This window comes from Hyaena hyaena, unplaced genomic scaffold (assembly GCF_003009895.1).
Source record: "Hyaena hyaena isolate Hyena2069 unplaced genomic scaffold, ASM300989v1 scaffold_1214, whole genome shotgun sequence".
NCBI lineage: Eukaryota > Metazoa > Chordata > Mammalia > Carnivora > Hyaenidae > Hyaena > Hyaena hyaena.
This window is the reverse complement of record NW_024081851.1, coordinates 311,406-325,219: the sequence shown is the minus strand read 5'-3', so window position 1 is coordinate 325,219 and position 13,814 is coordinate 311,406. Positions and strand designations below refer to the sequence as shown.

The following is a 13,814-nucleotide window of genomic DNA, read 5'->3' as shown; positions in this document are numbered from 1 at the left end:
ATGCAGTGGCAGTGGGTTATTTTCGTGTATCATGAACAGTGAGATCATGACCTGAGCCAAAATCCAGATTCAAATGCTTTACCTACTGAGCCACCCAGTTGCCCCCAGACGGCATATTGAAATCCGTGTTACACGGATGGTGTCAGAATTGCATCTGCCCGGAGGTCGGAGGGGCGCAGGCTGGGCAGCAGTCAGACCTTGTGCTGCTGAGCTTGACGGGCCTGGATCTGAGCTCTGAGTCCGCCCCTTCTGAGCCACGTGGCCTTCCCCAGGTGACTTATCCGTGCCTCTGTTTTCCCATCTGCCAGATGGCTAAATGAGGAAATCCATGAATGAATTAGGACAGTTCTAGCACTTGGAAAACTCGAAATAGCAGCTGTTGGTTACATGCATGGTAGATGCTATTAGATCATGCCTCTCATCATTAACAGCCAGCACTTCCATGGTCCTCTGTGCCGTGGACATGCTGTGGCTGTGTCAGCTGTGTGGCCCCAGGTCCCCTGTGCCGTCCTGTGCCGTGGACACGCTGTGGCTGTGTCAGCCGTGTGGCCCTGGGCTCCCTGTGTCCTGAGACTGGGCCCTTCCTGCTCGGAAATAAGCTGGGCTTGTATACCTTCACTCTCTTTGTGTCAGCATCGTCTTAAATAAAAGCTGGTGACAAAATCGAAAGAAGTAGAAAATAGAGGTCCAGCTCTAATTTGCAAAAAAAAAAAAAAAAAAGTTTGAAAATACTTGCAAGTGGCCTCAGGTTTTACAACCCGGATGGAAAGCTGGGTGCACGCCTCCAGGCCGATGCTGCTGATTTCGTGCACCCAGAGCCACCCCACCTTTAAAGGTGGCCACAGGGTCAGCTGGGCCCGCCACGCACCCCCCACTCCCTCTGACTGGCCAGCCTCTGCCCCGTCCCACAACCTCCCACGAGGGGCCACCCACGCACCATGCTCACGCCTCTGTCCTTCCTCCCCAGCGTCCTCCTGTGACCAGGAGCAGCAGTCGGCCCTGGAAGAGGCCCGGCAGCCCAAGAATGACAACGTGGTGATCCCGGAGTGTGCCCACGGCGGGCTCTACAAGCCGGTCCAGTGCCACCCGTCCACCGGCTACTGCTGGTGCGTCCTGGTGGACACCGGACGCCCCATCCCCGGCACATCCACCAGGTAAAGCTGCGCCCGCGGGCCGGGGGCGGTGTGGGCGGGAGGCCAGGGAACGCAGGCCCCGCCGTCGTGGGCGCCGCCCTCGCCTTGCTGCTGGGGCCCAGGCTCACTTCCTGCAGCGCTGCCCACCCACACGGACGGCTCTGGCCCCCGGCGCTCGGAGCAAAGTGTCCGTCCACCGGCCCCCGGGAGTGTGCAGCCCAAGCGGTCGCGGCTGAGGCTTTCAGGCTGTCCTTGCTCCTGGCACGGTCCCCGCCGGCCCGAACCGTGGGTGGGAGGTGGGGGCAGAATGTGCCACTTGTCCACGCCAACTTCCCCCTGCCGTGCCTGTGGCACAGGGAGCCGGGCATTTCACAAGCTGAGAGAACTGATCGCCCCAAATGGCTTTCTTCAGCATAAAATAAAGTTAGTGTGCTCAAGGCGAGAGAGCAGCCAGAGCTGTTCCGGGGGCCTGGGAGGCAGAAACATTCGTTTCCTCGTATTTTGTGTGAGGTCGAGCAGGGTGGTTCACAGTCGCCCCTGAAGCACACGAACAGCTCACGGAATCTGCATAAACACGGGCAAAGAAGTGTTCGCGGTTCTTTGTTATGTGAATTGAGTTTGAATTTTCGTAGATTTATATAAAGATCATTTACAAATGTACAAAAGTATTTCAGAAGTTATCCAATTTAGCCACTGGTTTCATATCTGGCACCAGGGCATGAGCATTTTGGCACTTCCTAAATTATGTCCCCCAATCTTCCAAGTGAGGCCATGAAACATTTACGGGGGAAACCGCCCAAGTGTATTCCCCACGGCGGAAGCGCGGGTGACCAGCTCCACGTGTCGCGCACTCCACCCACACCTGGTCCCCGTCTGGCACAAGCAGGGATTCCTGCTTTGGAAATCAGAAGAACACAGTAGTATTCGAGCCGGTCTTGGTGGCCAGCAGGTCACCCATTCTGGCTGCACGCCTCTGTGCCCACCCAGAGCAGACCCCAGCCCAGGACTGCAGGCTGGCAAGTGGGGCTCGCCTACCACACAGCTGTCGGAGGAGAGTGACCACCCGAGTGTGCCCTGCACGGTGTGAGAAGAGCATAAATCTCTTTAGGGTGTTGCTGTGAGCGAGTCGCTTTGGTTCCCGTGCACACGTGTGTAGGGGACTGTTTTCTAAGAAACCTTTCTCAGGAAGCAGTATTTCTGCCTCTAGAACTCAGGCTCATCTACTCTGTGTTTAGGTCGGGGCCAGTGCTCTGCACTGATGGCCCCTCGGCCGCACCTCCAGAAGTGAGGCCAAGTTCACTGGGAGAGGCTGTGTTCATGCTGCCTGACAGACACCCTTATGCTGTCAGAACCAGAGCCGCTTGCATTGGCTCTGAGACGACCAGACCGGGGGTGGTGCTGTTACCCCTAGGGAGCCTGTGTGCACTTTTATCATAATCAGGCAAAAAACATAGAAACCCCTCTTCCCTTCCATCTGTCTTGATTTCCATCTGCTTTGACTTTACTGTGGCTTCAAATGTGCAGGGAGAAGAGCATCAAGTTCTCCTTTTCACAAAATTTGCCTACAGGAGGGAGTAACTCCCTCTTAGGACCTTGTGTTTCAAGAAACAGTATTAAATTAAATCCAGTGAGGAGTGTCCTTTAGACTCCTGCATTTTTGTCTCATCCTTTATTGCATTTATCCATCCATGTATACATCCATTCATCCATCCATGCATCCATCCATATATGCATCCATCCACCCATCCATCCACCATCCATGTATCCACCATCCATCCATCCATCCATATATGCATTCATTCATCCATCCGTCCATTCATCCATCCACGCATGCATCCATCATCCAGGCATCCATTATCCATCCATCTATCCATTCAACCATCCATCTGTCCATCCATCTACCCTCTCATTCACCTATCCACCCATCCATCTATCCACCCATCCATCTGTTCATCCATCCACAGACCCATCCATCCACCCACCCATTCACCTACCAATCTATCCATCCATCCATCCATCATCCATTTAACTATCTATCCATACATCCATCAGTACATACATCTACACATCCATCTGTCCATCCAGCCACCTACCCATTCACCTATCCATCCATCCATCCATCCATCCGTCCATCCATCTGTCCATCCATCCACAGATCCATCCATCCACCTACCCATTCACCTATCCATCCATCCATCCATCCATCTGTCCATCCATCCACAGATCCATCCATCCACCCACCCATTCATCTACCAATCCATTTGTCCGTCCGTCCATCCATCCATCCATCCATCATTCATCCATCCATATGTGCATCCACACACCTCCCATTCACCTACCAATCCACCCATCCATCCATCATCCATCCATCCATTCATCATTCATCCATCCATATGTGCATCCACACACCTCCCATTCACCTACCAATCCACCCATCCATCCATCATCCATCCACGCATCCATCCGTCCCAGATGCTGACTGTCAGTCATACCCTCATCACTATCCTAGGGACTGAGGAACGAGCAGGTCTCTCTCAGGGGCTTTCTCTTCTGCTTCAGGAATGTCAGGCAATGAGCAGGTTTTCCATTGCAGCAAAAGAAAAGTCGTCACATCCAAGCAGCCTCACAACTTACCAGCCCACACACTGCAAAAGTGAAGGGAAGTTCAGATTATCTTGGCGGTTCATGGACATACTTAATTATCTGTTTTTTCTGTTCTCTGTGCTCCACCATCTTTGACTTGCTCTGTGACTGACTCCTGACAGGGTTGCTAGAAGCATGCTCCACAGCCATGGCAATGTAGTCTGTGCCTCTTGCTGCCAGCAAGCACGCCTTCCCCCGGCGTGTTCTTCCCTCACTCGAGTTTGCCAGACTGTCCGTCCAAGACCAGGCCCATTGCTGTCTAGGGGAGGGATCCACTGTGGTTCCCATCGTTCAGCACCCGGCCTGGGACAGGATCACCACCCCCCCCCCGTGCCCTCAACGTTGTGTGTGCTCTTCTGGGGCTGAGGACATGCAGGAAACAAAATAGAGAAAAATCCAGGCTTCCAGGGAGCTTCTGTCCCAATGGAAGGGGACAGACTATGGGCAAAACACAGAAGCAGCTACTCCAGATATAAATAAGCACACTGGCAAATGACAAGTGCACTGGAGAAATAGGGAGAGGGGCGTGAACAGAATGGCCAGGGGGCTCCCTGAAATGCTGAGGCTGGAGTCGAGTCCTGAAGACGTTGTGGGGCAAGCTGCCAGCTGCATGTGGGAGGGAGGTCCAGACAGTGAGCGCTGCCCTGCACCGTGGATGTCCCTGAGCCAGAATCTCGTTCAGTTTCAGTCAGAAGGTGGGGTATTCCAGTATGGAAGCCTTTCATTTTTAATGGTGGTGAATCTAACAAATGGGCCTAAACAGTGAGGGGCTGTATTTCTCTCCGGTGAGAATTAACAGAGATGAAGAAAGCTTCATTTCAGTTGATGCTATGATTTAGTGATGTCACTGACAACACAGAATCTTCCGGATCTTTGACATCCTTGCTGTCTTGTCCTCACCCTTGAATATAGACTCTTCTCATGCTCACAAGATGGCTGCAGGGATCCGTGCGTCTCATCCAAACACCACAGTGCTCAGGGGAACACACGGCTCATCTCTTTATTGGGAATCCAAGCAACCTTCCCCAAGTTTCCTAGCAAATTTAATTCATGGCTTCTTGGCCAGAATTGGATCCCATGATCATGGGCAAGCCCATCCCCGGCATGAAAGATGGAACTGGCTTAGACTGATGCCTAGAGAGGCATGGATGTGGGAAATCAAATTATCAACAGTAAGGGCTGCAGGCCAGCCTCACCCCTATCTACCACAGGCTCTAATGGGACTGGGCGGGGAAGTTGCAGAAAGTTTTCTTTCTCTCTGTTGCATGAATGCTATTTTCTTATGATTTTCTGCAATGAGCAGTTCCAGGGAGATACTTTATAGTTTTGCTGTAATTTGCGTAGATGGTTCCCATGTTTTCCCCTCAGTTCCCCTCTACATTTCTGTTTGGCAATGGGAACAATAATTTAAAACTCCAAGAGAGAGCGAAGCCATGAACATAAAATGCGTTGTCATTATGAGCCAGCTAGCTCCCTTTTCCTCCTGTCAACAAGCAAGATCGTGAGAACGCACGGGTGTTGGGGCCGACCGTGCCCAGGGCGGTAGAAGTCCGCTGCCTGCCTGCCAGGGGGAGGGCGGCCTCCTTCCAGCACAGAATTTCTGGTCGGGATGATCATCAGGCCAGAAATAGGACTTGAACGACACCCAGACATGCCTCCTGCTTCTCCAGCCTTTTGGTGTCAGAATTGGCATCTTGGCCGTAGTGTGTTGTGTGCTGATTCCCCGTGGGCCAGAGCCCAGGCCCCTGCGTGAGCCCACGCCGCGCGGTCCCGTAGGACCTGGGAGGCCGGGGATGGGCTCCAACCCGGCCGCTGTGCAGCAGTGCGGAGAGCTGAGTGGGCAGTCCCATTACGCCGCATCAGGCTGATTGCCGGCTGCTACATTAGCTCCCAGAACACAGAGATCTCTCCTTCACATTCCTCAGAGACATCTCTCATTCATGTTCCTCAGAGAGATCTCTCCTTCACGTTCCCCAGAGAGATCTCTCCTTCACATTCCTGATGGCTGGGGAAGGGCTCTCCCATCTGCCAGGAGACTCCAGGCTGTTCTCACCTCGCAGTGGGGCAGTCCCCATCCCCGACTCTGGAGCCTGTCTCTCTCACTGGCCACATGCACGTGCCACGTGAGCGTGAAGTCACACTTCTCCCCAGCGGAGAGCCTGGTATCTGACGGGCAGCTGGACCGTCAAGAGATGCTCATTTTTTTTCTCATACAAATAAACTAAACAGGATTGAAAGGAAAGTGAGGCGTGTCAGTGCTGAAGTTGAACTTTGTTTTTCTTCGAGACTTCAAAGGCACGAATTCTATTTCTTGAGACCGCCATTTCTGCGAGTCACGGCGTGTCACAGGACTCTAGAAGAGGCAGGGTGCTGTCATTTGAATATACATTTCTGTACTGGGTATGCTAGGATTCTTAAGAGCTCTCCAGGTCAGATCAGGGACAGAGCTGGAAGGGTCAGCGGGCTAGTTCCCAGGTCACTTCAAATAAAGGCTCAGGACGGGGAGTTGCGAGGAGCATGCTGTCCTACAGGACGTCCCCCGGAGTGGCCGGGCACGTGACTGTCCACGGAGCGTTCCGTCCCCAGCTTCCACCTCTTCCGTCAGGAGCTGGGACACTGGCTGTGACCTTCCAGCGCACATGTCACGGCCATCAGCTGTGACGGGGTCACATCTAACATAGGCACCAGTTCCAAGCTGTGCCAGCCCCACGGCCACTGACCGGAGCCTGTGGTAAAGACCTCGAGTTCTCCAGACACCACCCGTGAGAGCAGGAGCTCAGCGCCGTCCCTCATCCGCGGCTTCTTTGCTCGCCCTCTCTGCCTGGACTTTGGCTCCCCAGTACCCACTGGAGTTCCAGGTGTGGGGGACGCCCCGGCTGAGGTGCCGGTCCCCTCGCTTGGGCTCACATTCTTGTGACTGTGGACCCTGTGCCGTCTACACTGAGCCCCACTACACTTCTAACAAGTGTGAACGTGATAGCTTAACTGTACGCCTGAGCATGTTGAGGACACTTGAGTTTCCAGAACAACACTTCAAAAACACGTTACATTTGTGTGAGTGTTAGGTTCTCTGGCATCAAAGAGGCTATTTGGGGTGCGGGTGGAGGGTGCAGGGTGGGGTGCGGGGAGTGTGGGGGTGGGCGTGGGGGCTGGGCTGTGGTCCCCTGGCTGTTTCAGCCGCACCAGGTCGTCCCCCGCCCCCAGGACTGGGCACCGGGAAGGACACTTACAGTGTGTCCCTCGGGGAGACACTTCAGCGCTTTTTCTATGGTGGGAAAACAAAAAGTCAGGAAAAAGAGGAAACAGAAACGATGCCCCGTGCCCTCCTTGGGGAGTGAGGAAGGAGAATAAGGCAGAACGGATGGTGAGGAGTCAACAGAAGCTCGTCCACTTCCCCAAATCAGCGGGGTTCGGTCCAGAACATTCCACCTGCACCCTCCCCACTGGCTCACGTTGTCCGACCACAGGCAGCTCGGGGAGGCGGGTCCCGCAGAGTCCCCGCGCGCGGCCTGCTCGGGGCTCCCACGGTCGTTCCTGAGGAGCCGGCCAGGGAGGGCCCCCGGGGCCAGTGCCCACTGCTGCCCAGCGGCGTCAGACCGGGGAGAGGGCCCTGCTGTCCTGAGGGGACACGCCAGCGGCGGCCACGCGCCTGCTCCGTGTGCGACCCCACCCGTCGGTGCTCCGCGCTTTTGTGGTCACTTGATGTGGGGCCGGATGCAGAGTTTTCCTTTTCTTCCCTCCTTTCCCCCCTCCCTCCCTCCTCCCCCCCCTTCCTTTTTCCCTCCCTTCCCCCTCCCTCCTCCCTCCCTCCTTCCTCCCTCCTTCCTTTCTTAACATAGGGACACCCTTCTGTAGCTTCATAAATTGGATTAAGGTTTAGTGTGTCTCTCAGTCAGACATGCATCCAAACTTCGGAGGTTCTTTCCGAGATTTTGCATTCTCTCGGGGGCCACAGCCACCTGCCCCCGATGACCTGGCGTACCCCCTCCCACTCCCTCTGAACCACAACAAACCCTAAGACATGGGGGTGGGGAGGCAGTGGCGTTCTGCAGCCGCCGTGTAAGGTCTGTCTGCAGCGTGGCCCTTCCTCCCGACTGGAAAATAAAGTCTAGTAAATGCTCACAGAGGTCCGGGAAGGTCCTGAGTCCCAGGAAGGAGACACCACAGATGTGCCGCGGGCCCAGGACGGGGCCGTTGCACGCTGGGACATGGAAGAAAGCACCGCCTTCCAGGCCTAAACCCGGCTTCGCTCTCCTTCCCTCGCAGGTACGAGCAGCCGAAATGTGACCACACGGCCCGGGCTCACCCGGCCCGGACCAGGGACCTGTACCAGGACCGCCCGCTGCAAGGTGAGCGCCTCGGCCTCACGGCGGAGCGACTCCGCCAGCAGGTGTGGGCGGGGAGGGGTCCCTCCGGCTCTGTCCCCGGGGGCACCTGCGGGCGGGGGCTCCCACGGGCACCTCGCAGGGCAGCGCCCGCGGCCAGCAGGGCTGAGACCCGGCCTGTGCGAGATGCGGCCGCTGTCTCTGAAATCAGAACCTCTGCACCAAACGGTCCTTTAATTGTTTTACCTGAAGGGAGGTAGTCGTTCGAATGCTGCTTTCTGACGTTCCTTTACAATTGAATCAACAGTTCAAGGAGCTGAAGTTTAGGTTTTAGTAAAACCTGAGCTCAATCTTTGTATCAGGTGCGTTTAATGGCAAAGAACTATTTCAAATTAAACAGAGGCAGTGAGTTCGATCTTACAATTGTTAAAAATACGTTCACGAAAAGGTGTCTTTCAGCAAAGAGCACGTTAAGTGTTCTGGACACACCGGAAATTATTCCTCCGATGGTCACGCCTACAGCCTTGCCTGGGGTCTGCGTCTCCCGGCGGGGGAGGTACGGGGACCAGCGCTCGGGCTCGTGTCCTGAGATCACGGCGTGTAGAGACGGAGCTCTGACATGATGTGGCGAATGTGATGGCATCAGTGAGACGCTTCAAAGCCAGTTGCTAGTTTGTTTCATTCGGGTCTTTTTTTCTTTTAAGTGTCTCTAGATTGTGTGTGTTTACCTGATGCCTCAGAGGCCGTGGACGTCCTGCTCTCAGGTCCTGAGCTCCGAGCACACGCTTGATCTTGGCCTTCCACAAAGTCTGTGTCAAGTCCCCTTAGGAAATGCCGTTCTTGCCTTATTCGTGCTAGTATCAGGGAAGAGGGTTTGAAACTCCGACACCTAAAGATGTTTTCCTTTCATGAGTAAAGATAGAAAAGACTAGAACATCACCTGGACGCGCCCATCGTCCATCCAACAACACTGGGCACCACAGCTCCTAAGACAGAGGGCGCAGAGAGGGAGGGAGGCGGCCGCGTCCTCAGCGAGAACCGCTCTGCCGTCGCCCTGCTGCTGAGGTGTCTGCCTGGGGGGCTTCCCCGGCTCCAGGCCCACCCGGTGTCTGCCTGCGGACGCAGGTCCGAGGAGCCTGTGGGAGACACGGCTCTATGGCACAGCGTTTCTCTCGGGGGGTGGTCAGCCTGCCTTGTGTTTCAGGCATCGGGGTCCTTCCTGAGTCTTGGGAGGGGGAGAGAGGGAGAGAGCAGCGGCAAACACGCGTGCGGATTCCTGGCTAAGCGCCTCGTGTCTACATGGCGTCTCACTCTTAGGAGGAGCTCGGCGAATGGCTGAATCACACGCTCCTTCATGCTCTCGGACCAGAGGGAATTCTCTCCCTCTGTCACCGGGTGTGATCTACTGCCTCAGTGGTGCACCAGCGTGTCCCTCACAGGAAGGAGTGAGCCTAGCACGTGCTGGGCACACGGGGAGCCCGCGGCCAGCGCTCGCTGTGTCTAGCCGGTCCTGCCCCGTCGCATGAACGTCACGCAGATTGTTTGACTTTGGCTCTGAGGGCCCACGACTCTTCGCGTTCCCTTATTTGGTGGGAACCTGCGATGGGGTGTCTGGTCCATGTGCTCGCGTCTGGCCTGGCTTTGCTGCCCGGCAGAGGGGGCGCTATGATGAGAGAGGACTCCCTGTTACTTCCTGGTGGTGGTGTACGTGGTGGGAAGCTCCCTCCCTGGCGGGGTCCACACCTTAAATATTAGACTGGGTTCTTAATCCGGGATGGGAATGGTCGTTTGTCCCAGGGGAGCAGCCGAGGGTCCAGTTGAGAAGCACGGCGACACCTCACCAGCTGGTACGGCGGTCACAGCGCCGTCCGGAGCGTCAGGGAACGTCCCGCAGCTCGAGGGCCTGGCCTCTGGGCCCAGCGGCGGGGAGTCATTGGGCTGTCACGGCGAGGTCCCCTCCTGGCTCACACCCTAAATAAAAACCAGCCTCCAGGCACACGAGCCACTCGGTACCATTCATGGCCACTTAATCATTTTGATTTTTGGAGATATTTATCCTTATTAGGAAAAGACAAGTGGGTCTTGAAATGACTCCAGGATAGAGGCTATTCTTGTCGAGAGGAGAAAACTGTTTCCGGAACAGCTCAGCAGCAGGCCCATGGGCACACGCTTCAAGCCACATTTAGGCTGATGTGTTTTCTTCTTAAAAGGTACAGCTTTCATTTTAAGTGGCTTTCTAAGCCCCGGCCCGTAAGGGCCCTTGATTTTCTAAGCCAAGCTGTAATTTTCTCACTCGCAGCCCATGTTTTTAGAGGGTTTGTTGATCTCAGGTAATTATCCCCACGGTATGCGGGGCAGTTAGCACATCCCCAGCTCTCACAGGGTAATGCTGAGTGATAATGTCATCTTCGGAGGCCGGTGCTTCCGTGTGGAAGGAGGTCAGGACCCCGCTAATGGGTCCCCTGTTGAGACCTGGGTCATTACTGTGTTCTTTTATTCCGGAAGTTTCCTTGCAGCATGTGTCAGAGCATCCTGAGAGGAGGAAGCACAGAGTGTGGCAGAAATTTTAAACAAAGGCATTAAACCACTCCTGTCCCACCTGTGAATTCATCTGAGTTCCTCCTGTCCTGGCGTCTGTCCGTCACATCTCTTCACGCACCCCCCACTGACCTCTGCCTGCCCACACCCCTGCAGACCTCCATTCCGGGGTGGTGGGAGCAGAGCCCTGCCCCGGGAGCATGCAGCATGCAGCCGCGGGGACTCAGCCCCTTCGGGAGGCTGTCCCCGGCACCTGTCTGCGGGAGACAGCCCACCCTGTGTGTTCCCCTGGCCTCTGGGCCGTGCGGGCCATGTGCAGATGTCGCGTGCCCTCATGTGCTCTGAGGGGGACTCAGCCTCCCAGGGCCCCGCCGGCTGGCATAGCACTGAGCATGGAGGGGCTGCTGCTCCGTGCTGAGGGACACCGGACCTCGACTCGGCCCGCGTGTTTGCTGATTGTACGGTGCGCAGTGCGAGTCCTGGGTGCCTGGGCTCCTGGCATGGGGGGAGGGCGGCCTGAGGGACGGAGCCCCCGCGGGCTGGCCGCCGCCTGGAGGGAGGAACCATGAGACTGAGGGACCCATCCCGTGGCCCCGAGACCCCCGGACGAGGTGCACACGCTTACTGTGGGGACGAGATGCGGCAGGCGCCAGCAGCCGGGGGCCCCGTCCCTCAGAGACCCCAAGAAGGGGGCTAAACAGCACACAGGCTCTGCGAGTCTATGGAGACGGAAATCCCTTCGAGCCCTGGTGACTGTAGGGGTGCCGTCTCTGGCCTCTGACTCCACTAGGGACCCAAAAGTCAGCCCTGCGTCTGTCTGTACAACCTTAGCAGTGCTTTTTGTTTTCAAAGTTAATTCTGATTTTCTGAGGTAAAGATAAAATGATCCTTTCCTGGTCCTGAGACTAACAGTGTGTGTGTGTGTGTGTGTGTGTGTATGTTTCTGTTTGTACGTGTATATGTATGTATTTGTGAGTGGATATGTGTATACATGTGTATATGTATGTGTGCATGTGCATATGTGTGTATGTATGTGTTTGTGTATATGTGTATTCATGTGTGTATATGCATGTGTATGTGTGTATGCACATGTGTATGTGTATATGTGTGTATACACCCGTGTGTGTTTGTGTGTTTATGCATGTGTGTATATGAAGGTGTGTATTTGTGCATATATGTGTATGTGTATATATGTGCATGTGTATATGTGTATGCACATGTGTATATGTGTGTATATATGTGTGTATGTCTATGTGTATATGTGCATATATGTGTATGTGTGTATATGTGCATGTGTGTATGTGCAGGCACATGTGTATATGTGTATATATGTGTGAGTGTGTATATGTTTGTGTGTGTGTGCATATATGTGTATGTGTATATATGTGTATGTCTGCGTATGCATGTGTATACATGTGTGTACGTCTGTGTACGTGTGTGTGTGTAGGCACACACCACATCGTCTCCACTCCTGTGTGGATGGACACACGGGCTGCCTCCCTGTCTCGCCTGCTGTAAGTAATGTGATCAACAGGAGGCACATCTTTTCAAATTAGTGTCTCAAGGTTTTCACTTTTCTTGGGTGAACCCCACCTTGTGCGCTTATCGGGCCGCAGGGGCCCAATCTGTAACTCTCTGAGGAGCCTCCACACTGTCCCAGCAGCAGCTGCACCCGTCTGCATCACCCCCCCCACAGCACCCGTGGGTCCCTTCCCTCTGCGCCGGCACCAGCCCCCAAGCTCCCTTTCACATGTCTGTTGTCTGTTTGTTCGTCTTCTTTGGAAAAATGTCTGTTCAGGTTCTTTGCCTGTTTTTAATCAGATTATTTGTTTCTCTGGTGTTGATTTGTGGAAGTTCTTTATGTATGTATGATGTTAAGGGAACTGAGTCAGAGAACGACGATTACCATATGATTTCACTCATGTGGAACTTCAGAAGCGAAACAAAGAAAAGAAGAGACAAACAAAAAAACTAGACTCTCGCGTGCAGAGAGCAATCTTGTGGTGGGGGGTGCAGTGGGGGGGTGAAGTGGATGGCGGATTAAGAGGTAGAAACAGTTACATAGGAAGTAAGGCACCAGGCACAGCTCAGGGAGTACAGTCGGTAAGATGGCAGCGCTGGTGACAGGCGGCGGCCTGTCACGGTGCGCGCTGAGGCACCCGCGGGACATCGGACCCAACGGGAATGCAGCGGCGCGCGGTAGCTGGGCTCCGGCTGAGCAGAAGGGTACCTGGACCCTAAACTTAGCCCCGTCCCAGCTGCTGCTGGACCTGGAAAACTCCAGAACTTACCTTTCTTCCAAAGTGGACTCGGCAGCCTTCAAGTCTGTTCCAAAGATAAGACCAGATGTCAGTATTTTCACCCACTAAAGACGTCACCATTGTGACTTTTGTGTCAGATCACGTAGCAAATTCGTCGGCACATATCTGCTAAACTTGAGCTGGGCAGGGGCAAAGTGTTTCATTTGAGACGGGCAGCCCACTATCCCTGCAGACGCAGCCAGCTCGGGGTCGTGACACACACGCTGTGCCCACTGCGGCTCGGGCTGCCCGGCGCCGTCCACGGTCAGCCGCAGCTCAGAGAGGCTGCTCGCCACGTGCCTGCCAACGGGGGCCAGGACACAGTGGGGAGGAGGTGAGCGCGGGTGCACCGGGGAGGGGGATTTAGAAAACACAGTGTTTGCCGTGAAGAGCTGTCTGGTGGCCTCACGTTAACCATTCGTGCTTGTGACCTCAGTGTCAGGGTTTGGCTCTGGGTTTCTGGATGTGACGGGGGACTGAGCAGCAGTGCCAGTGCTGGGAGAGAGACCGGAGCTACTTTATGTTTTGACCAGTGATCTTGACGATTTAAATACCAAGTTAAATTTGTAAGTGAGTAAGATTACTAAGGCCTTTAAACACAAATTGCATTTCGTAGGATGTGTGATGAAGAAATGGGCCATCAAGTCCAGGTTTACTGAGGGAGGGTGTGGAGTAAAGACTTGGTGACACAGGAATCCCAGGACAAGTGAGAACACGTGATGCCAGGACACCGCGTCTGCGGGGACAGCCTGAGATGCCGGCCCCGCCCCGCAGGTGGGTTTCAGGGACTCACCGCGAGGCCCCGCCAGACACAGGGCACACGGCTAAATGGGGCTTGTATCCAGTACAGGACCCACGCTCCGCGGGAGCACAGC

General features: G+C 54.9%; 1 protein-coding gene across 3 annotated transcripts in view; it reads left to right on the top strand.

Annotated features, from left to right (window-relative positions):
* The window catches only part of SMOC2 (SPARC related modular calcium binding 2), a 150,557-nt gene that overhangs the window by 106,699 nt on the left and 30,044 nt on the right, over nt 1–13,814 (top strand). For all 3 annotated transcript variants that reach the window (XM_039222931.1, XM_039222930.1, XM_039222929.1), the window contains exons 8-9: nt 968–1,154; nt 8,043–8,125. In XM_039222931.1, the coding sequence (XP_039078862.1) occupies nt 968–1,154; nt 8,043–8,125 (270 nt within the window). The remainder of the gene's footprint in view (nt 1–967; nt 1,155–8,042; nt 8,126–13,814) is intronic.